The 24631-nt window shown below is 51.4% G+C and overlaps 1 protein-coding gene across 1 annotated transcript; it reads left to right on the top strand.

The window, feature by feature from the left end:
* Window positions 1-294: 294 nt before the first annotated feature.
* On the top strand, window positions 295-24155 carry NUFIP2 (nuclear FMR1 interacting protein 2). Its single transcript, XM_083587651.1, has 4 exons — window positions 295-1191; window positions 12028-13743; window positions 18818-18850; window positions 20280-24155. The coding sequence occupies exons 1-4, from the start codon at window positions 918-920 to the stop codon at window positions 20330-20332; spliced, it is 2076 nt and encodes a 691-aa protein (XP_083443777.1). The 5' UTR covers window positions 295-917; the 3' UTR covers window positions 20333-24155.
* The last annotated feature ends 476 nt before the right edge of the window (window positions 24156-24631 follow it).

Raw genomic sequence — 24631 nt, 5'->3', positions numbered from 1 at the left:
TTCCTGCTCATCCTTACAGACCCAAGCAGCGCCGCGTCCGTCCCGGCAGCCAGCAAAGCCCCGAAAGCTCCAGAAAGGGGCGGCGGCAGTGGCGGCGGCGGCGGCGGCGGGGCGGGCGAGGCGGCCGACAGGAGCGCGCGCGAGCGCGGGTGGCGCCCCGTCCGCTCCCAGCTTTCCACGTCTCCCTTCCTGGGGCCGGGAGGAGGCGGGCGGAGGGGGGTGGGGAAGCCGGAGGGGGCGGGGAGAACCCAGGTCGGGCTCGGGAGCGCGCGCAGCGGCGGCGGGGCTGCGTGCGAAAGCGCCTTTAGCGAAGCAAGAGCCGGATCGAGGGGAGCCGCCGCCTCGCCAACGCCGGCTTGCCGGGGAAGAAAGAGGCGAGACTCCGAAGTGCTGACGTTGGATTTGGCCGGAGAAAGCAGCCCGGGAAGCCCAGGGGGGAAAAAAACGTCGGGAAGGAGGACCCCCCCCCCAGCCCGTGCCAAGAATGATGGTGCTAGAAGGAGGAGGGAGTTTGGCACTTGGGAAGTAATACCGGAGGAGAAGAAGGGGGCGCAAAAAACCAAAGGGGGGGTCTGGCTAGGGCGGGGCCAGCGAGGCCCGGAAGCTTCTTGATTGCTGGAGATCGGTTGTCAGTCTGCTTGGATTCCCCCCCTCCACCCCCCCAGCTCTCTTTCCAGGCCGGGAGCGGAGCGGCAGACGGGCTGGGTGGCTGGCTGTTGCGCGCCGCGCTCCCCCCGGCGGGCTGTGGGCAGGGGCGTCCGGGAAACGAGCGAGCGAGCCGAGAGAGACTCCCCTTTTCCCGGACGGTGCAGCCAACCAAGGGAGGATCCGGAGAGAGGGGGGCCCCAGAAGGATCGGGGGTGGGGGGAGAGCCAGCCGCCGCCGCCATCATCATCCGGAGGCCCCGTGGCTTTTCAATGGAGGAGCAGCCCGGCCATCAGCCAGCACAGCAGCAACAGCAGCAGCAGCAGCAGGCGCCTCACCACCACCACCACCAACACCACCACCACCATTACTACTACTACAACCACAACCACCACCAGCACCACCAGCAGCACCTGGCCGAGGGCAGCGCGCCCGCCAAGGCCCCGCCGAAGGCGCCTTTGCAAGCCCTCAAGCATGAGCCCAAGCACGGCGCCGGAGGAGGAGGAGGAGCAGGCCAGCAGCCCGACGCGCCCAGGAAGAAAGCAGGTCGGCGGCCCAGGGCGCGCGCAAATAGCCGGCGAGGGGTGGAGAGGGCGGCGCCGCCGGTCGGGGGCGCCCATATCGGGGCTGGGGGGGGTCAAGGCATGCGGGAGGTTGACGGGGGGGCTTTGAGAGGGGGGCCAAACGGCTTGACCTCCGAGTTCTTTTTTGGGGGGGGGAGAGATCCCGGCTGGAGGTCTCCGGGCGTGTTGCGCGCTTTGGAGAGGCCGAGGGGGACCCCCTTGCCAGGAGGGAGGAAAGCGCTTTCTGGATATCGGATGGGAGCTGGCTGGTTTTTTCGTGGGCAGAAGTAGATGGGGGTATGGATCTGGGCTTTTTGTGTGTGGGGGGGAGAAAGCCAGACCCCGGTGTTTCCATGCTGCCTCGCCACCCCAGACCTTGAGCGGAGTCTGTCTCCCCACGGCTTGCCTCGGATGGGGCCGGAGAGGAGGGAAGGCAGCTCGTTCTTTGGGGACAAGAAGAATAAAAATATCCTACCAGGAAGGTTTGGGAGGGGGAGATTCCCACTGGATCCCGGTCAGAACCAGGATGGTGGTGGGATTCGTGGTTTCTCGTTTTTTTTGGGAGGAAAAATCAGATCCCGGATCAGAATCGGGAAGGCAGTAGAGAGGGTCTTTATTTGCTTTTACTTTTTAACAGGGTACACTCGGACCTTCACAACCTGAAATGTGGGAGCTGTTTTGGGGATGCAGAGAGAGAGAAAAATCAGATTATTTCTGGTGGCGGGCGCATTTCGTGCCGCAGACACAGCATTACACCTTTTGGGGGGAGATGAGGGAAATACCTGGGACCCCCAGTCCGAGCCAGGAGCGACCCTTAGTTAATGTATGGGAGGGGGTTTAGGGCGACCAAGAAGGGCTGGGGTCCCTCTGGTGGCCCCCAAATATCTCTTATTTTGCCGGGGGGTCGGGAGAGCGAGACTCTCAAGCCAGGACGGGGTTGGAGGTGGGGGGCGAGTCGTGGGCAGGTGAGTGGGGGGCTGGGGATATGTGAACCATGGCTTGGGGGGCTGGGAATGATGGCGTGTGTATTTGGGGGGCTTGAGTGTGTACTTTTGGGGCGAGGCCGAGGCTGGCCTCGCTTAGGCCCGAGCGCGGTGCTTCTCCTCTCCTGGGGGAGAAGAGGGGGCTCTGCTTGGGGCGGGGGTCTTGGGCCACGGGCGGGCTTGGCTGGGCCCGGGAAGAGGCGGCGGCAGCGGAGCGCAGAGACCCGGGTCTTCCGCCCAGGCCTCCTCCCTCCTGCCGGCCCTTTCGGGGGGCCGGGAGGGACCCCGTGCTCTCGAGGCCTGGCAGCCGGCGAGGCCGCCTCCTTCCCGGGCCTTCTCCTCCTCCTCCGCCGGGGCCTTCGCCGCCATGTTGGGCGGGAGGAGAGCCGCCGAGACTGCCACCGCCCTGGCCTGGCTCGGGCCTAGATGGGCCCCGGCCGGCTCCGCGCCATTGTCCGCCGGGGGCTGGGTGCGTTTTGGGGGGGCGGCGGCGGGAGGATGTCTGGAAGCAACATGGGGTTTTTGGGGTGGGGGCGCGGGATGGAAGAAGGGGGCTCTTTTGGGGAGACGGGGTGGGTTTTTAGGGGCGCAAGGCAGACCGGAAAACCTGCGAAGGACAGGCAGGGTTTTTGGGGGGGGGGCTTTGTTAAGATTTATGGTTGAAAGTCTTGCCTCCCCCTCCCCTGCAAGGGATTTGGGGTCGTGTGTTATGTTCCCCCGGTTTTGCCCTCCTAACAACCCTGCCAGGTAGCCTAGCTAGGAAGAAGAGGTGATTGCTCCCAAGGTCACCTGGTTAGCGTGGGGGGTGATTTTTGAACCCCCGTGCTTTTAACCTGCAACAGCTTGTTTCTTCTAATTATCAACAACTTCTCCCTAATAATAATCTCTGTCATGCAAGTGGAAGGGAGCTCCAAAGGTCATCTGGTTCAGCCTTGGCTAACATGGTTGGGGCTGATGGGAGTTGTAGTCCAAAACATCTGGGGACGACGACACCAGGGTGGCCAAGCCTAAGCAAAGGGGAGCCCACCACCTCCCAAGATGGATTTGTTCCATTGTTGTTACTACCCCACTCATAGGAGCTTAGGGGTTCTGACTTGCTGTATTTTATCCTTGCAAGGAGGCTGGGTATGTGTGTGTGTGTGAGAGAGAGATAAATATTTGCTTCTTGGCTGATTCGAACCCAGGTCTCCTAGACCTAGTGTGCCGCTTGAGCCATAGTGCCACAAGGGCTTCTGTTGTGGAAGTGTCTGGGAAGATTTGTTTGGGTACCAGAGCCCCCAAATGTATAGCAAGGACTTGAGCTGTGGGTGCCATGGGGAGAGTGGCAGGTCTTGGACAGTGAGTGTTTAAAGCCCCCTTACACCAGTTGAACAGTCCTGGCCCTCCCCATCCCACCCACCTCCCAAAACGCTGGGAGCTGTGCTCTGTTAAGGATGTCGGGGGTTGTAATTCTGGGAAGGATCTCCTAGTGGTCTCCTCAGCACCCTTAACAAACTACAGTTCCCAGGATTCTTTGGGGGGAATCTATGGCTGTCAAACTGTACTTTTAAGTATAAGGTCTGGATGTGACCCTTAAGCAGGTCCAAGGGATGCCTCTTCCTGAAATGTTTTGAGCATTAACTGCCTGGAAGAGTGGACAGTTCTGGGCCAGATCAGAGGAGTTTGTGGCCCCCTGGAAGACCGCAATCTACTGATAGATTATGGGGGTGTCCCAGGTAGATCGCCACCTCTTAGGTCGATTCCCGCTCCCCCTAAAAAAGCTCAAGAACTTTGATTTCCCAAAAAAAGCTCAACAACTCTGGTCCATCCTCCAATGACAATGGCCAGGTCACTGCTAGTTTTTTTTAACACTGTGAGTAGATCGCAGACTCTTGGAAGTTGGACATCCCTGCCCTAGATGAAATTCCTTGTAGGGCAGCTGCTTTCTTCAGCTGAGGCAACCACTTCCCATAGTATTTTTGTATGAAAACATGAATGCTTAAGAAACAAACCCAACCCTCAGTTATGTCCCTCAAGCCAATACAATATGGGGCATTTCCCTATTAAAAATCATTTTGGGGAGGATGTTGGCCAGATTTTGTGTGGTCCAGATCTTTACCCTGCAGCTGGCAAAAAACTTGAATGAAGCCTCCCTGCGTTCTCTTCATGGGCATTATAAGTGACCAATTCTGAAATAGTGAGCCCCCAGACATGAAGTGTGCATGGTGGTCCAGGAGCTGTAAACGCCCCTCTCCCTTTTTAGTGATCCATTAAAACATTCCTTTCATGGATAGGAAGGTGTGAGGACACTGATGTCCCTGTTCTGTAGAAAACTCTCCCCATCCTGTCTCTCCAAATAAATCTTTGGTAAGTGGACAGAAGAGGACTTGTGGGGGAAATCTTTGATTCGATTCCTCTCTTTTGGGTTGTTTTAGTCAGGAACCAGCGTGCGCGCGAACACACAGATGGGTATTTGTACAAAATAGTAATAATACAAATAGCAACAGAAATTTATATATTGTAAAGGCAGAAGCAAAATTTTGTACCCCAAAATTTTGCAGCAGTGAAGCTAATTTGACCTGAAGGTTTGCTTAAAAAGCCAGGTCTGCAAGCCTGTTTTCCACAGTAAAATGTTAACAGCAGGACGATGCTCCAAAGACTTGGTGCTGCCGTTGAAAAGGCCCCGTCTCGCCTTAGTGCAGGTGTGAGGAACCTTTGGCCTTCCAGATGTTTCTGGGCCATGGCTCCCCTTATCCCTGACCGTTGGGTCTGCTTGCTGTGGGGGATGATGGGAGTTGTAGTCCAACATCATGTGGAAGGTTTGTCATCCCAAGGCCTTCACAGGTCGAAGACAATGTACCGTATTTTTCACTCTATAAGATGCACTAGACCATAAGACGCACCTAGTTTTTGGAGGAGGGAAACAAGAAAAAAAAATTCTGAACCTCAGAAGCAAGAACAGCAAGAGGGATCGCTGCGCAGTGAAAGCAGTAATCCCTCTTGCTGTTCTGGCTTCTGGGATAGCTGCGCAGCCTGCTCGCTCCATAAGACACACACACATTTTCCCTTACTTTTTAGGAGGGAAAAAGTGAGTCTTATAGAGCAAAAAATACGGTAGGTTAAAAAGATGCAGTAACATATTGCATCCTTGAAAGTTCTGGGAAGCTCAAAAGCTTGTGCATCCCAACAGAGGGTCCACCAGAGATCCTGGATCTTATTCATGACATTCATAACATTAATATTTATTTACTGTGCGCAGTTCTGGTCACCTCACCTCAAAAAGGATATTGTAGAGTTGGAAGCTGTTCCGAAAAGGGCAGCCAAAGTGATCCAGAGATAGAGCGAGACTCCCAGGAGTTGCAGCATTTGGGGCTTTTCAGCTTAGGGGTGACATGATAGAAGTTTATATGCTTATGCCCAGCATGGAGAAAGTGGGTAGGGAAAAGTTTGTCTCCATCCCTCATGGTGGCTTTGCCCTGTCTCCACAGTCAGAGGCAGCAGTGCTTCTGGATGCTGGTCGCTGGAAACCACAAGAGGGGAAAGTGCCCTTGTTCTCAGGTCCTGCTTGTGGTTTTCCCACAATGGGCATCTGGTCGGCCCCAGTGAGAGCAGGATGCTGGTTGAGATGGGCCATTGGCCTAATCCAGCAGGCTCTTTCTTCTTAAGTTCTTACAGTGGTACCTCAGGTTACATACGCTTCAGATTACAGACTCCACTAAACCAGAAATAGTGCTTCAGGTTAAGAACTTTGCTTCAGGATGAGAACAGAAATTGTGCTCCGGCGGCACGGCAGCAGCAGGAGGCCCCATTAGCTAAAGTGGTGCTTCAGGTTAAGAACAGTTTCAGGTTAAGAACGGACCTCCGGAACAAATTAAGTACTTAACCCGAGGTACCACTGTACTCAATTTATTTCACACCATTCCTCCCAAAGGAGTCCAAGGTGGCTGGCTGCTATTATTATTATTATTATTATTATTATTATTATTATTATTATTAATTTTCCCTTTGAGAATAGCTTCCTGTGAGGCACCTCTAAGCGATTTACAGTACTTTCATCTTTCCCAAATGCAAAAGACACCCTTCCCAGGCCTCTTGACCTTTGTAATGTTGCATCAAAGTTGGAGGAGATCCTTTCCAGAACAAACATCTGCCATTTGCCCTGCACACATCACAGATTTCCTCTCCATTGCGTTGGCATGGGCTGATCTCCCACACTGCCGCTGGACTGTTGTGGCCACATAACTGCTGCATTTGGGGCTTGAAGTCTCTTCTCCCCACCCCCCGCTGGAATCTCAACATCCGTCAACATAGTCAACCCTGGCACCCTTCGCTTTGCATGAAAGGAGAGGGTGCTGCCATACCTGCAAGTCATGGGTGCACCCCTGGCTTTCAAACTGGGTTCTGGGGCTCATCAGAGGTGGCCGTCCCGAAAGCCAGTTTTTGTCCTCTCTGGACAGCTGTCTCTCTGCGCTGAGATGCGGTTTGGATGTGTTCCGGGCCGCACCCTTGGTTTAGTGGGGAAACTTCACACTGTTTGGATTGCACCCCGCAGAATGCGTCCTAGAATCATTTGCAGCGCGCCGAGATTTGTAGCGGGTCTTTGGTTTCCTAAATAATAATAGTATAATAATAATAATTTATTATTTATACCCTGCACATCTGACTCGGTCTCCCCAGCCACTCTGTGCGGCTTCCAACCAAATATCAAAAACAATACAGTGTCAGACATTAGAAACTTCCCTAAACAGGACCACCTTCAGGTGTCTTTTAAAAGTAAAATAGTTGTTTATTGCCTTGACATCTGCTGGGAGGGCGTTCCACAGGGTGGGCGCCACCACCGAGAAGGCCCTCTGCCTGGTTCCCTGTAACCTCACTTCTCGCAGCAAGGGAACTGCCAGAAGGCCCTCAGTGCTGGATCTCAGTGTCCGGGCTGGATGATGGATAAATGCAGAAGTGGTTCCAGTTCTCTGAAGTTTGAAAACCAGTGGAGAAAAGATTGGTGTCTTTTCCCTGTGAGATCCTTGGAATGTTTTCGGGCTCCCAGCAGCCAGCATGGCCAGTGGTCATGGATGGAGGTAGTTGGAGTCCAGTGGCATTTGGAAAAAGGCCATAGCTCAGGGCTGGAGTATTTGTTTTGCATGTAGAAGGTCCCAGATGCAGTCCTTGGTATCTTCAGGTCAGACTGGGAATGAATCCTTTCTGAAGCTGGAGAGCTGCTGCCAGCCAGTGCAGACAGTATACCAAGCTAGATGGACTCTTCATAAGGCAGTTTCCTATTTCAATCCTTGATTCAGAGCCATGAGGTCTGGAAACCTGCTGCATTTTGAGGGGAAAGGGCTGTAGCTCGGGGATGGGGGAGGGACACAACCTGTGTGGCCTTCCAGATGCTGTTGGACTCAAACTTCCAGCAGCCAGAATGGCCGGGGATGATGGGAGTTGTAGTAACATCGCAACTTGGAGGGTCACTTCCTCCCTGCACAGGCCTCCAGGCAGTGTTAGAAACTAGAATGGAAAAGCTAGGAGCCAAATGGCTCCTGGGACCTGAGTTGTGGGCGCCAAACAGAACGTCTAGTTGCCATTTTGGCGGGGAGTCAGCAACTATTTATTTATTATTTTGATAAGCAGGAATTAATTTGCAATTGGCGTAAGCAACACATTGTTAGTATCACTTTTTTAGCAGAAATTGTTAATGCATGTTTAATTTGGTGTTGACAATAAAAATACTGGTACCGTACTTCAGTTTTCAAAACACTCTACTCTTTATTGTTAAACTCTTTGACATATTGTCTATCCTTAACAGTTACTTCGAGGCTTCAAAGGGCCTACACTTCGGTAATCCTGGAGTGTCAGCCAGGAGCAAAAAAATGGCGCCCAGACTTTTTGAGGTGCTCGCAGATGGAGAATTTTTAGGTGCAAAATGCGCCTGGCGCCCTGCTAATTTAGAACCCTGCCTCAAGGGCGTCTTCTGTCTGTGTACTTGGAAAATCTGGACCAGAATGTAAAATAATAATGGGAGGGGTTTTGATGCTCCTGGTTCCCAAGCCCTGAGTTGCGGCGTCTGTTTGGTGACTTTCGAACTCGCTGCCACAGGAGGTGGTGACAGCCCGGGCATGGAGGGCTTTAAAAGAGGATTGGACAAATCAGTGGAGGGGAGGAGTATTAATGGCTAATAGCCACAATGGCTACTCTTCCTGCTTCTAAATCTCAGTTGCGGGAAACTGCAGGAGAGGAGAGGGCTCTTGTGCGCGCATCCTGCATGCAGGTTGCCCACAGGAATCTGGCCGGTCACTGTGAGAACAGGACGTTGGACTAGATGGGCCTGATCCTGGTAGTTTTCTCTCCTTCGGTTCTTAAGTTTCTTACCGGTTCATCACCTTCCCCCGGTGCAACACTGCTATGCCCATGTGCCTTCTCTTCCTCTCTAAACATTTCTAAAGAACAGCAGTGGCAGAATAAACATTAACAGGAAGAAAAGATCCGTCGCCAGCCGAGTCTCTGCGCGCTGAGCAGTTTCCAGGCTGTGGAAATGGCTGGTGCCCTGGCCTAATCCACTTAAAGTTGGAGCTGGGAGCAGCCTCTGCTGCTCGGAGGTGTTTTGCCCCCTCTCTTAGTCCGTAGTTCTTGGGATGGACCACTTGGGACGGTGGTGAACAGGGGGCAGCTTGCATCATCAGCTCATAACTCTCTCCTGTGTTATAAAGCTATAGCTACATGCAGAAAATTCAGTGTTAGCTGCTTGACGGTGGAACAGACTCACTTGGAAGGGAGAGGTTAGGACTAGATGGACCTTGCAATCCTTTCAAACTCTACAATTTTCACAGAGATCATGGAATCGTCGAGTTGGAAGGGACCCCAAGGGTCATCTAGTCCAACCCCCTGCAGTGCAGGAATCATGTGCTCAACATGGGGCTCAAACCCACCGCCCTGAGATTAAGAGTCTCCTGCTCTTACCAGCTGAACTAAAATAAGGGCTTGTCTTGCGGTTCCAGTTTCCCTCGTGCCTTTGCATGGTATTTTTATGTGGGAAGGAATTGGAAAGCATAGGGCATGGGTGCTTTTGAACTGCTAGGTTGGCAGGAGCAGGGACCGAGCAACGGGAGCTCACCCCATCGCAGGGATTCGAACCGCCGACCTTCTGATTGGCAAGCCCTAGGCTCTGTGGTTTAACCCACAGCGACACTCGCGTCCATGCTCCTGCCAACCTAGCAGTTCGAAAGCACGTCAAAAGTGCAGGTAGATATATAGGTACGGCTCTGGCGGGAAGGTAAATGGTGTTTCCGTGCGCTGCTCTGGTTCGCCAGAAGCGGCTTAGTCCTGCTGGCCACATGACCCGGAAGCTGTACGCTGGCTCCCTCAGCCAGTAAAGCAAGATGAGCGCCGCAACCCCAGAGTCAGTCAGGGGTCCCTTTACCTTTAGCTCACGGGGAGGCAAACTAAGGCTGGGGCCCGGATCCGGCCCAATCGCCTTCTAAATCTGGACTGCGGACGGTACGGGAATCATCGTGTTTTTACATGAGTAGAATGTGCCCTTTTATTTAAAAGGCATCTCTGGGTTATTTGTGGGGCATAGGAATTCCTTCATTTCCCCCCCACCAAAGAAATATATAGTCCGGCCCCCCCACAAGGTCTGAGGGACAGTGGACCGGCCCCCTCCTGAAAAAGCTTGCTGACCCCTGGCATAGGGGCATAGCTCAGGGGTAGAGACCACCCGCCTGGCAACCAGAAGGCTCTAGGTTCCATCCCTGATGGCATCTCCAGTAAACACAGTGCTGAGCCGCCCATGGATTTACTCTGCGTAAGAAAGCTCCCCGCATAAGCCTGAGGTCTCCTGGGCATGGGCTGTGGCTCAGCTGTGGAGCATCTGTTTTGAATTCACGAGGTCCTAGGTGCATCCAGGAATGCAGGCAGCTGTCTTGATCGGAGTACACAGAGAGTTGGTCCACCTAGCTCAGTGCAGTGAGTTTCAGGCAGAGTCTTCCTACCTGGAATGGATAATTTTTTTTTGTTTGGGAACAGCAGGGCCACGTCTCCGCACCAAAAGTTCCCCGTTTCCATCAGTTGGGAGGTTTTTGGCATTGAGCTTGGCGCAGCAGAGTTGTGCTCCCACCTTGTTAGGGGAAAAATAAGTGGGGGGAATCTCTTGAGTCATGTTGAATTTTGGAGCAGGCAGACGTTTCCACCCACTCCGGAACTCAGCATAAGACGGAAGTTCTGCCCCCAAGTTCTCTGCAGTCCGCGGGAAATCTGTGAGCCCCATTGCTAGAGGGCTGGAGATGCAACACCCCCCAAAAAAACCCTAGTTAAAAAACAAGGATTTAAAAACATTAATAAAATAAAATTAGTGTGAAGCTAAAATATACACAAAGGCGTTCTGCGTTTCTGGATAGGCTTGCCTAAATGAGCATGTTTTGAGCAGCTGCTGAAAAGTACAGCGAAGGCGCCTGCCTGGTGTCAAGTGGCAGGGAGTTCCAAAGTGTAGGGGCTGCCACACTAATCCTTACCAATCTGAAACGGGGATTATGTGGCACCCGTAAGATGGCTGCTCCTGCAGAGCAAAGCTGTCCAGTGGGCTTATATGGGGCAAGGAGATCTCTGGTCCCAAGCTGGCAAGGGTGTTGTCTGCTAATATTAATGCCTTGAACTTGGCCTAGCAGCAAGCGGGCACGCAGCGCAGATCTCTGAGCACATGTGTCATGGGTCTCACTTCGGTCAGCAACCGTGCTGCAGCATTCTGCATTGACCGCAGCTTCCAGATCAGGTGCAAGGGAAGCCCCACGTAGAGTGCCTTGCAGTAGTCCAGGCTTGAAGTCCCCAGTGCCTTTGCTACTGTGAATCTGTTTGGTTTGGCTCATCCACATTGTGTGGTCTGTCGAGGTCTGTGCTCCTATCGAACGCCTCCCCCCCCCCCCCCGTGCAAATCTTGAGGGAAAATGAATAAATAACAGACTTACATTGGCGCTGAGCACATAGATTGGAGTGCTTGGTATTCTAACAGGAGCAAAAGCAACTTTTAGCTCTTTTATGTGTAAGAGTTGGAGGGAGAACCACATATGTTACCTTGCCTCAAAGAAAAAGGTGAAATATAAGTGCAATTAATCGATCGGTTATTTTTTGTGGTAACCCACCCTGGCACCTTAAGTTGGAGGGCAATCAATTGATTATTTTTTGTGGTAAAAAAATACCTTAGGGTGAAGGGCAGGCACTATATCATTCTGCACCCAGATGTTCTTGAATACACACAGACAAATAATAACAATAATATTTGATGGGGGGAGTTTATTTAATATGCTGCCTTTCCCCTGTAAGTCTGACCCAACCAGCTTACAGCCAGTGTTAAAACTCGGCTATATAATCTGATCACTAAATAGCACATTAAACCTAGGTTATGGTTGCCATAAATGGAATGTCTAGGTGCCAGGTTTTTTCACGTTGGAAGTAGTATTAATAATAATAATTCTATTTCTATACCACTTTATATTTTAAAATACAAATCCCAATGCGGTTGACAACGCGCTAGAACATCAAATGAAACAATCCAGAATAAAACAAATTCAAACTTCCAGGCCAGTATTTCAGATCCATTTTGCTTTACCCGGCTGCCAACCTGGCATCCAGGGATCTTCAAATGGTTGCAATTGGACCCATGCCAGTCTCAAAACACACCTGGTACCTGGCTAATTTCTAACCCTGCTTCCAGCAAGTGTCCACTTGCGGGTGATGTCTGTGGTGAGCCCCCAGGCGCAAAGGCAGTCTACCCCCGAAGTCCCAGTTGCTAGCGGGCAAGAGGGCAGTCTAGGTGGGATAGGAACGCAACGCAGCTTCTGACCTTAACGCTTCTGCCTCTCTTTTCCTCCTAGGCTACGGCGAGCTCAATGGCAGCGTCGGAGAGCGGGAGTCCCCCCCAAAGAGCTTGAACGGGGGCGATGCTGCGGCCAGCCCCATTTCCCGGGTCCCCAACGGCAGCCAGACCCCCGGGGACCCCGCCCTGGTGCTCAAGCAGACTGTGAAGGGGAGCGGTGCCTTTGGGAAGCTGGGGCTCAAGCCCAAGGGCTTTGTCCCCAAAGGGGCCACCGACAAGAAGCCGGAGAAAGGCTTTGAGGGCCGGTCCCCCGACAAGCCAGAGGCCCTCTGTATCCCCAACGGCATGGTCTCCACGGGGTACATCGCCAACGGCTACGTCGCCAGGGGGGCCGACAACGACGGCAGCGGCTCGGAGAGCAGCTACACCACCCCCAAGAAGCGGAAGGGGCGCCGCAACAGCGCCAAGGGCTGCGAGGCGCTCAGCCTGGCGCAGGCCGCGCCGCACGAACCCTCGGCCAGCACGGCGGCCTCGAAGCAGGAGCCCGAGGGCGGGGAGGCGAAGGTGGGGGGCCGGGTGGACGCCCCCAAGCCGGCTTGGAAGTGCGAGGCCGGGGGCTTGGGGGCCGGGCGCGGGAAGCCGGGCGACGTGCCGCCGCGGAAGAACTCGGACGGGAAGGCTGGCATCACCACAGGCAAGAAGTTTGAGGAGCGGCCGAAGGGCAAGCACGTGCCGGCAGCCTCCTCCAAGGAGGACTCCTGGACGCTCTTCAAGCCTCCTCCCGTCTTCCCGGTGGACAACAGCAGCGCCAAGATCGTCCCCAAGATCAGCTACGCGAGCAAAGTCAAGGAGAACCTCAACAAGGCCGCCGCACAGAGCGCCTCCTCCCCAACCCTCTCCTCATCCTCGTCTTCGTCTTCGTCCTCCTCCCTGTGTTCGTCGTCCGCCGCCGAAGCCCAGGCGCAGCCCCCCGGCCGCCTCTCGCAGGTCCCCATGTCCGCCATGAAATCCGTCACCTCGGCCGGCTTCTCCAACGGGCCGGTGTTGGCAGGGGCCGACCGGGGACCCCAGCCCCTCCTCGTGCCCGGCGGGGTCCTCTCGGCCTCGGAGGCGGGTCCCCTGGACGTGACGGGCCTGGGGGGTGCCCTGGCAGAGCCTCCACCGCCCAAATCCAGCCTGTTCATCTACCCGTCGAATATGCAAGCCGTTCTCCTCAGCGCCGCCGCGCAGGCCGAGCCGCCGCCTCCGCCTCAGGCCAGCCAGAAGAGCCTGGGTGACATTTTCCAGAACCAGTGGGGGTTGTCGTTCATCAACGAGCCCAGCGCCGGCCCGGAGGCGGGGGCCAGGAAGCCGGCAGGCCCCCAGGCCGCGGAGGTGACATTTCAGGGGGAGGGCCCGGCCGCCCTGGCATCCCCGGGGGCCGAGGCGGCTCCCTCGGGGCCCGAACCGCCCGCCTTCCCCAAGGCCTACGAGCTGGAGAAGCGGACTAGCCTGCAGCTCCCTGGCAGGATCCTGAAGCTGGCGGCCGCGGGCGAGGCAGCCGGCGGCAGCGGCTTCCTCTCAGAGCCCCTTCGGCCCGGCGGGCAGTGCCAGGCCGAAGCGGGCGGCACCTTTGTTTTCCTCTCCAAGGACTGCCACGTAGAGAGGCGCCTGGCCTCGCCCACGAACCATTTGTTAGTTTCCGCCAAAGAACTGAGGTGCCAGGGTGGCCTAGGAAGGAAAGAGAGTTGGGGTGATTTTGACCTGAGGGCGGCCGTTCTATATCACACTCAAGGTAAATCTATATCCTCGTTGGCATCCTGCTTCAGCCTCCCGTTCTGTCTGGATTTAGTGTGGGATTGGGGAACGGTTTTTTATTAACGGGGAAAAGTAAAGTAAAAAAAAAGGCCTTTTACAATCTCAAAGGACTCAGCACGAAAGGAAAATGGGCTAGGAGGGAGGAGGAAAGAGACAAACCTCACTTGGCTTTGGGGTGCTTTTCGTCAGGGGAAAATATCGAAGTGGGCGGGTGTTGCGGTGAAAAACAGCCGTGCAGATGTCAGAAGATAAATGGTTTTATAGATTATGTGTCTGGTTGGAGTGTCAGTCTAAGAAAATGGACAGTCGAGGCTCTCGCTTCCTATTTTGAATGAGGCTGCTAGAGCATCATTAACATGCCTATTTATTCATTTTTTATTTTCTCCCCTGCCCCTTTGTATTTGTGTGTGTGTGAGAGAGATCCAACACTGTCTGTCCCCCGGTTCTCCTGCCCCATGCCATTCTGACATCTGCAGCCTAAGGATGTGGGGAAAACACCTGTTCCTTTCCTATCCAGGTGTTGCGTTGCACTGTTAGTTCTGTATAGGCTGCCTTGCAGACCCCCCAAGACGGCTCACCATGCAAATACCGTGCAGTAAAAATCGTGCTGTAGCTTGCAGCATTTCACAACAATGTGTTCGTTGTCCCATCCCAGTGAAAACGTCAAGAGAGGAAGACTATAAGTACTTAAGACAGCAGGGGCTCCTCCTTTTCTGGGTCCCCTTTCCTTGCCAAAAAAAAAATAATGCGGAAAATAGGGGTTGCTGTGTTTTGTGGCAGCCCCCAGGTCTCACAGGAGCGACAGTGATTTCCAGGGGGCAGAGCTCACCAATGGTGGGAGCTGCTTAGGTGCCCAAGTGCTGGTGTGGGGAAAATCTGGTTCTAAAGTTGTCATTTTAAGGGAGTCCAGGACAAGCTTCAGTAGTGTAAGAGGGGGGGTGGCAGTTTGCAAAGGGACCCCCCCCCCCAGCCGTGGAGGTGGCCTCGCTGCTCTCTTATGGTGGCCTCTGCCAACCTGACAACATTCTGGGTGTTTTTGACTACAACTCCCATCAGCCCCACCTGGAAGGAGGGGTTTTTTGCAGGTGGAATGGTGGGGGAGAGCCTCGCTTTCTCTTGACGCCCCCTTGGGCATCTTCAGCTGTCCTCTTCTTTTGAGATTAGGGAGGGGGAGCCTCTGGCAGCCCCTCCAGGCACCGCCAGACTACAACTCCCATTTTCCCCAAATGTGATTTGGAGTCCCAGCACCTGGGGGGGCCATGCAGGTTCCCCACCCCTGATGTTGTCCAGTGCCAGATAGGGGCAGAGGGGTGCTTCTGGGAAGCTCGTTAGCGGGGCAAAGATGTCAATCGTCTTTTTGAACCGCAGCAGCTGGTCCCATAAGGTAGACTGCGTCCAGACGTGGAGGTTCTCTTCTCTGGCAGCAGAAAGGGGAAAAGCAGAATCGGAGCCTTGTAGAATTGTGAGGGGCGTCTAGCGCAGTGCAGGAAACTCAGCACCAGGTCCCCCATCCAATTTGAAACTATATCAGACCCTACTTGGCTTTGCAAATGTGCTAGCCGGTTTATGGCTCCGCCACGAACAATTTTTGCAGATCAGGGGCCGTAGGGCAGGGGTGCCAGAGGCGGCAACCCTCTCCAGATGTTTTGATGTTTCTGGTCTCCCAGCTCCTTATTATCATCATCCCGGTCTTTTCTGGCCACTGGGAGTTGGAGTCCTGTCAACATCTGGGATAACGGAAGCCGTTAGGGAACAAAAGAGAGTTTGGGTCGCTGTGACTCCTGCATTGCTCCCTTCCAACTCTACCATTCTGTGAATGGATCTAAGCTCACCACATCCGCTCTTTTTCTAAACTGCGTAGTGATACGTTTTCAATGAATATCTGACACACGCAAAAAAGGAGGTGGGTATTTATAGCAACACTTGAGGTGGTTCAGAGTCACCGGGAGAGGTTTGCATGCGGAGCAGGCCTTGACATTAAGAGAAGGGCCTCAGCCCGGCGTCACAGCGCCCGCTTTGAAGGTCCCAGGTTCAATTCCTGATGTCGTCTCTGAAACCCGGTCAGTGTCAACAATGCTGAGCTAGCTTCTGTTTAAGGCAGCTCCCTTAGTTCCTCTGAGATGCCAGTGTAGCACCTGCCGCCTGGGTCCTTCCCAAAGCGATGCTTTTCGAGGGCGCCCTCCAGGAAGCACCACAGCCGGGGCTGAGCCCTTGGCAGGGGGTGCCTTGGCTGAAGTGCCTTGTGTCTCGACCGTCCCATTGGGCAGAGGAAGCTGCTGCCTTATACCTGAGCAGGCTCTTCGTGAGTAAAGCTGCCCAAGGCAGGACCCTGTAGAGGAGGAGAAGGCTTCCTCTCCAAATCTCGGACAACGCAGGCTGCTCCCCTTTTAACAGGCTGGTCAGAAATAAAATCAGAGCACTCCTCTTTTGCTGAGTGGTGTTTTGATGCCTCCAAGAGGCGTGATCGCTCTTTTGAAAATATATATAAATTTTTATTAGTTTTTTAACATACCATTTTCAACAATAATTCAACATGCTTTTACATTTTACTCAATTTTTTGACTTCCATCAGTCCTGTCTGAAAATTTTCCAATCTAATCTCTTAGGATGCGTTTCTTACTTTCCCTATTACATTTAAAACTCATAACCAATATCTCTTATCTTTTTCTACTTTGTAACATTTCGTATATTTCTCCTTACAAAACTTCTTGTAGCGTAATTTGTTGGTTACAATTGCTCTTCAAATACTTCATATACTTCTTCCAATCTTCTGTGAATCTCTGGTCCCACAGGTTTCGAATCCTTCCTGTCGTTTTGTCCAATTCTGCGTAGTCCATTAATTTCGTCTACCCTTCTTCTTTTGTCGGAATTTCTTCTTGCTTCCACTTCTGGGCTAACAAGACTCTTGCCGCTGTTGTTGCATATAAAAACAGTTTAACATCTTGCCTCCAAGAGGTGTGATCACTCTTTTGCCCATCTACCCCAGACTTCTTGACTCTGACCGGCAGCAGCTTTCCAAAGATCCCCTTTGCTGCTTGATGGGTTGAGAAATAAACGTGGAGAGGCGTTCAAAGGGTCAAGCCTGGGCTGTTCTGCAGGCAAAGCATAGAATCCTAGAGTTGGAAGGGATCCCAAGGGTCATCTAGTCCAACCCCCTGCAAGGCAGGAATCTCAACTCAAGCATCCATGACAGAGGGTCCCCCAACCTCTGTTTAAAAGCCTCCAAGGAAGGAGAGTCCAGGAATCGCTTCCACTGTCAAATGGCTCTTACTGTCGGAAAGTTCTTCCTGATGTTTAGCCGGAATCTCCTTCCTTGGAGCCCCAAAGCCAGGGAATTGATAGCTGGACAGTTCCTGCTAGTGGATCTGCAGCCCCACAGCAGAGGTGGGGTGTGTGGGGCTTGCTGCATCTCTCTCTCTCTACACACATTTTTATTGGTTTTTTAACATGTCATTTCCAACAATCGTATAACGTAACTTCTCATCTTACACAATGTTTTAGACTTCCGTCAACACCTCTGATGATTTTCCGTTCTTTATCACTTATTTTACATTTCTTAATTTCTCTATTACTCTTAATTATCGTCAACTAATAATTCTCCTCATAGTCTTTCTTGCAATGTTTCAGATAGTCCTCCTTAACAAAACTTCTTGCAGTCCTACTAGCGTAATCTGTTCGTTACAGTTGCTTTTCAAATAGTTCGTATATTTACTCCAGTCTTCTCAGAATCTCTGGTCCCGCAGGTTTCAAATCCTTCCTGTTAATTTATCCACTTCTGCATAGTCCCATCAATTTCATTCACCATTCTTTTCTCGTCGGTAATTCTTCTTGCTTCCATTTTTGTGCCAATAATATTCTTGCTGCCATCATTGCATATAAAAACAGCTTACAACCCTGTCTATTATTATCATCTCCTCCAATGTCAAGTAGAAATGCTTCTGGTTTCTTAATAAATGTATATTTCAACATCTTTTTCATCTCATTATATATCATTTCCCAGAAGCTTTTCACTTTTTTACATTCCCACCACATGTGATAGAAAGTTCCTTCCTTTTCTTTACATTTCCAACATTTATTACTTGTTTCATACATTTTAGCTAATTTCACAGGGGTAATGTACCACCTATACATCATTTCCATCACATTTTCTTTCAAAGCATGGCATGCAGTAAATTTTAATCCTCCTTTCCAGAGTTTCCCCCAGTCTTTTAACTGTATATTATACCCAAAATCTTTGGCCCAATGTATCATAACCGACTGTGGCTTGCTGCATCTTATGGCTGTTTTCTGACCGGTTGTGGGATTCAGTTGCCAAGGGGGTCAGCTGACCTCATGGCGGTCACGGGTTGCTGCCAGCCTGCTGTGAGTTCCAATTTCTGGGGAAAGTCGCTTTTGCACTCAGGTCTTGCTTGCAAGGTTTCCCATGACGGCCGTGTTTCTCAAGCTCCGGTCCCCAGCCATCGCTAGACTACAACTCCCATCCTCCCTAGCTGGCAGGGATGATGGGAGTTGTAGTCCAACGGCGGCTGGGAACCCAAGATTGAGAAATGCTGTGTTAGGGGCTGGGCTTAGTCGGACTCCATCTCCCATCAGCCCCATCTGGCACGACCCAGGCAGTGGGGATGATGGAAGTTGTAGTCCTGCAACTTTGGGAGCGTCACCCGTTCCCCATCCCTGAATCCTGAAATTCCTGCATTGTAGCGGGTTGGACCAGATGACCCGTGCCACTCTGGACAGCTTCCAACAGAATATTAAAATGCAACAGTCAGTTAAACATTAAAAGCTTCCCTAAACAGGGCTGCCTTCTTTATCATTCTTCTGTGATTCTAACTTTTTAGATTGCTTTCCTCTGGGCAGGTGACCCTTTTCTTCAAGACAAACCAGAGAGCCTTTAAGTGTAGCTAAATAAAAATGTGTGCTTGGCGCGTCTCAGGAATCCCGTTGAAATTGGGTGGGAGTATTGCTTGAAGAAACCTCCTTTTGTCAAATGCTCCACAAAGATCCGAATCTGAAATACTTAACTTTCCCCTCTTCTCTCTCTCTTTCCACAGAAATGGAAACAATTTGTAATTTGAAAAAGCAAGGTAAGAATCTCTTGAGGGCCACGACAGTCTGCTTTGCCTCTGCCCCGCTGCGAAGGAAGGGCAGGTTAATTTATTTTGTGTCGGGGGAGTTGTGTGGAAGTTTGGCTGCCGATGGTGGGAGACTGTGGCCTTCCAGCATGACCAGTGGGCAGGGATGCTGGGAATTCCAATTCAGCAACATTGGGAGGGCCACGCCATTAATAAAACCACAATAATTTACCCTCAACAACAGCCCTGTGGTGTAGATCAGGCTGAGACCATTGGGACGCTCGGAGGGCTTCATTGCTTGTATAAATTTGAACCCAGGGATGATGGGATTTTTTCCAAGAGGGAGAGAGACCCCGTCACAAGCCATTGTTTCGGAATTCTCCTCGGGGAGGTTTCATTGTTTAGCTGGTTTAAACTAATCTTAATTTCCTGTAGGAAGGACCCTGGTGGCTTTATGTCAGGCGAGGGGAACCTTTGTCCCTCCAGATGTTGCTGAATTGCAGCTCTCCTCATCCCTGCCCATTGGGGACGCTGGCTGAGGCTGATAGGAGCTGGAAGTTCAGTAACATCTGCAGGGCGAAGGTTTCCACCCATCAGCTTAATATGCAGGAGGAGGAGGAAAACCAGGTATTCTGCCTTGACCTCTTTGTTTTCATAAGATTTATATACGGCTTGATTATAAGCATTATATAACACGTTAGATTATTATTTTTAAAAAAGCAAAAGAGGTTTGCAAGAATAATGATAAAACAAAATGATCAATCCAAACCATTAAAAGAAATCATTTGTGTTGTAAAAAAAAAAAAGTAGCAAAAGTGCCATTATCCAAATGTGGCACTAGATGGCGATGGTGAGCTATGCCAAATTCAATGTATTTTTCAAAACGTTTTTTAAAAAAGCATTTTCGCAGCGGTTTTTATACCGTATTGGCCCGAATATAAGCTGCACCTTTTCCCCCCAGATTCCAATTGTGAAAAGTTAAAAGTGTGGCTTATATTTGTGACCTTATGGTATCGCTGCTATAGCAGCTGCCCACGAGGGCTGTCGGGGGTGCAGGACAACAGCTCCCGTCCCAGCTGTATCTCCCAAGCCTCCCCTGAGTAAGGAAGCGGGGAAGGAGGCCATCAGCAAAGCGGAAAAATATTAATTAAAAAAAAATAAACTGCAAAAAAAGAAAAAGAAAATGGAACACATGTCAACATGTCTGGACAGGCTTGCCTACAGAAAAATGCTTTCAGCGGGCGTCAGAAAGAGCATACGGGGATATCAATTGGCAGGGAGTTCCAAAGATCGTTTTCCTGCAAATACAGAAAGGGCCACCCATGTTCTAGCCGGTTCCACAGATCTAAGTGGGTGTAGGCGGGGAAGGGGACCACGCGGGTAGTTTGTGCGCTTGAGGACCTGACTTGACGCTCGCTGTATTTCTCTCCCCTTTCTCCAGACCCCAAAAGGATAATCACTTACGACGAAGCCATGGATCACCCCGACCAATGATAGGAGCCGCGAAGGGCCGCTGACTCTCTCGCCGCCGCTGTTGCCTCTCTGCCGCGAGCCTCGCAGCTCCGCACACATCCAGGAGGGCGGGTGGCTGGGGCGGCAGTTCTGGCGCAGCGAAAAAGGAACTAGAATCGCAGGATAATATATACAAATCTATATATATATATATATAAATATATATATATATATATAAATCTATATAAATCTATATATATTAGTTATTTTAAAACAAATTGAAAACAGGGGCCTGCGGGCACGGCGAGACTTTTCACGTGGAATTGGCAGAGACTCGTGTTACGGGATTATTTAAAACTTCGGTTCTGAGTCCTCTCCGCTGCCCTCTCCCCTTACAACAAAAGACTCCTGCTTCTTTCTCCTGCCACCGCCCTGTTCGAAACCGGACAAGAATTCTTAGCGGGTAGAGACACTGCCCCCCCCACGGTTCTGGACCTCTGCAGGAGAGGGGGGGGCCTCCAGCTGTTTTTCCGCCGGGAGTCTGCAATCGCCGACGACACACTAAGTCTCCGGGAAGCCCCTCTGTTTTCCTCCCCTTTCGCCCCGATGTTTCCCTCCATTGCTTTTGGTTTTACTGGAATCCTAAAACTGAAAACTGCAGGGTCACTTGGGGGAGGGGGGCTGGGGGCGCTGGGGGGTTATCTCTTTCGCCCCATCCCACCCCTTGTCGAAGTGAAGGTGTGATGGGGAGAGGAAATCGGTCTTAAAAATCCCTGCGCCTTCCCCTCCGCTCTCCTTCAGGGGAAACCAAAAAGATGCTATCACTACAGTTGTGTCATCTGCACACACCTGCCGTTTCGGTTATGATGGGGGTTTTTTGGGGGGGGGAGCGTGTCATCTTTGACGGCCACCGTCCAAAACTTTACAGATCGCCAGGAGGGTTTTAAATTTTATTTTAAGGAAGCGGTTCAGGAGTTTGGGAGGTTTGGGTTTTCGTGGGGAGATGGAACGATGGCAAAGGCAGGGGGGTTAAAATTGCCATCCCTGCATCTTGGCACTGTATTCCCAGGAAAAAGCCAGCGAAGCAGTTTGTTCAGCCTATAGGTACTCTTTTGAGTTTTTATCCCCCTGGATGATCCTTTCATTTTCCGTTCTCCGTCAGTCCTCTCTTGCAAAGCTGGAAACGTAAGGAAATTGTGATTTCTTCCCTCCGCCCTTTGCTAACTTTTCTAAATAACGCTGTGGTGTGTATGTGTGTGTTTACACACATTACAACTCCTATCTGGGAATTTGTTTTTCTAAAAGGAAGAAAAAAACCCGACCAGGCCTTACCTTTTCCTATTTCTCTCCCCCCCCCCCCCAGCTCATTTCCCTCAAGCAATTAATGTTTTTTTATGGTCTGACATCAAGAGGCCTGTTCTAATGGATTTCCGCTGTCTGTATTTTTATTTTTATTTTGATCTAGGCTTTGCTTCTGCTTCCCCCTCACCCCCAGCTTTTCACCGCAAGAGCAGAAACGGGAAGAGGTTGCAAGTGTGGCGTCGAAAGCTCTAATAAAGTCATTATTATTTTTTTGCCTTTTGCAGAAATCCAAATTTGGGGGGTGGAGCTGGCAAGGGGGCAAGCTGTGGAGTTTGGCAAGGCGGTCGTGCTGTGATTTATTTATTTTTTGGAGGCGCCGATAGGCAGGAGCCCCCCCTTTATGTGAAAGAGTTTGCCCCAAAACAAATCAATTCCTGGGTGCCCCATGGAAGGGGGTCTGCTCTTCTGAGAATTCCCCAGAGTGGACTCAAAGATCTGGTGGTGGTGGAGGTACATCTTGCTTCAGTGTGGCCCATTTTTTTGTGGGGGGGGGATAGGTGTTGAGGAGGGGGCACACCCCAGTTCAGCCCCCTGCCCTGCTCAGACCTCCATTGCCTATAGCTATCCTTAAAACTACTGGTGTGTCCTTTTAAAATGCCTTTTAAGAAAGAGAGGGAAAAGCCCAACTTGGATGCTTCTGTTGCAAGTTGCTCTTGGCCAAAAAAGTAAAATAAATCTTAAAAGTGAAGCGCCCCCCCCCCTTTTTAAAGCAATCACGTGAATTTAATAAAATTTCATAGTTGAAGTGTTAAACAACTGGTATAAAAATACATCTGTGAGTTTTATACAAATTTAGTTAGTAGAAGTGAAAAGGTTCATTCAGCAGCCAGAACCTTATTCCTATCTTCACACCAGGAAAGTAAAAGTCCTTTTCAGGGTACCTTTATACATAAATTTCATTTCAGCCATAGATAGAAGTGTTAACAGCAAAGTCTTGGCTTGTTTTCTATAGATACTGGCTGCCTGAGAAAGGTGTAGAGCGAAGGGAGATACGACGACAGCTGTACAGGGAGAGAAGGTCGACCCTCGCCTTGACAATGAACAGAGCAAATTCAAGTTTCCAAATTCATTAGCAATGCCGTAAGAGTTTCAATCAGCTTGGCAACTGAACCCCATTTCTAAAGAATGCTAGCTTTTTTTCTCCCCCCCAAAAAAACATTTCCCTAGATGTGTTCTTCCCTCCTTTTTTCTTTTAACAGCTGCCTTCTCCATTCTGTTACTAAATTTCCACCCTTAAAATTAAAATAAGGCCCCCCTCAAATCCCAATGGGGGTTTGACCAGTTTCCAGCCCAGGCTGGTGTGTTGCTGCCTAGTGATTTTCCTCTGGTGGCTCTGATTGGCCTCGTAAGATGTCGGGGGGGGGGTCCTCTTATTTGTGGGTGCCATGTTCCTGCCTCCTCCCCAAACTCCCCCCCCCCAGCCCCCTTAAACCTTCCCATTTTTTTGAGGGGGGGTTTCTCTTCACAAGGTTCTTGACATTCTTTAATAAGAAGAATTTAGTCTCTCCCTCCTCAGTTTTATTTGTGTGTAAAGATGTAGGGGGGGGGGAGTTGAGCCGTGAGGGATGTAGCCCCAGCATGGGGAGCCTTCAGTCCTCCAGGTGTTGCTGAACTACAACTCCCATCAGCCCCAGACAGCGTGGCCAGGGATGTTGGGAGTTGTAGTTTGGCAACGCTCAGAGGGCCCATTGCTCCTGATGGCAACACATGGAAGGGATGTTTTTAATACACGGACCGGTCTTCTGCCGACCGGGCGCCTTCCAGATGTGCTGCGCTATGGCTCCCATGCTAGACTGATGGGAGAAGTAGTCTGGAACATCTGGGGAAGCTGGTGTGGCTTAACAAGAGCATTGTTGGGCCTCCAACTCCCCTCCTCCCTGTCCATCAGCTATGCTTTCTGGGGGCTGATGGGAGTTGTAGTCCAGCAGATCTGAAGCTTTTCCGCAGCAGCCGTGCCGTATTCCAAATAACAGGCAAAATGTGTGCAAGCGTGACTCGCTGGTTCTTCCTCCGAATGCAGCCCACCATCTTTAATGGGGGGCACGAAAGTCAAGGTTTTAGTGTCTCTCTCAACACATGTGGCCCCCAAGGTGGAACTGCAATCCTATTCTTAGCTGCAGAGGAGAGAATTCATGTGATATCTCCCCGCTTACAATATGGCTTTGTGTGATGTGCCTGGAGGGGGGGAGAAGGTGTTCATCCCCCCCCCATTTTCTCTAAATCCCCTTCTCTCTGGTTGTCAGTATTTGGGGCAAAGGGGTGGGAATAGGACAGGATGTGGCCTTGCTGGAAGAGAGTGGATTTATCTATTGGACATTACCCTGGAAATATTTTGATTGGGGCGAGCAAATTCCTCGACGCTGTGGGGCACAGGTGTTGTGTTTGCATCGCAGCCGGATGCTCCCACGGAGATGATAAAAATGTACAAAGGAAGCTGTCGAGATGCCATTCCCTTGGTTAACCAGTAGAATTTTTTTTAAAAAATAAACAGAAATTGAGACTACTTGCACCGACAAGTTTCTAGCTTCCAGCCAGAGTTCTCCAGCTCTTGTTTGTGGCTCCGTTTGATCTGCTTTGGCTGCAGCCAGCTCTCCATCCCCCAATATGTGCAAGTCTATGGGAGACAAAAGATGTTGGTGGGGAGAACCCCAGACCTCTCTGTGCTGCATTGCTTGAACCTATGAATTTGGTCGTTCAGAGGCGGTCGGGTCGGGAAATTGCAAGGGCGAAAGGCTGGGCGCTTCACAGATGCTGGTGGGTGCATGGCAGCTGTGCAGCAATCAGGATGGGGCCGTATGGCCACTTTCTAAACCAGAGTTGTCATCCCCAGAAAGTCAGGCCCTTCTGTCCTGCTTGGTCCCCGAAGTTGCCCCACTAGCTCCTGTCTATGAGGTTTATTGTGTGTTGCTAAGCCAGGTGTGTATGTGTACTCTGTATCTGCCTGCTCCAGCCACCTGTGTGGCCAGGGAAGACGGGAAC

The sequence above is a fragment of the Podarcis filfolensis genome, assembly GCF_964270895.1.
Source record: "Podarcis filfolensis genome assembly, chromosome: 15".
NCBI lineage: Eukaryota > Metazoa > Chordata > Lepidosauria > Squamata > Lacertidae > Podarcis > Podarcis filfolensis.
Note: the sequence above shows the minus strand (reverse complement) of the source record. Positions and strands in the feature narration are given on the sequence as shown.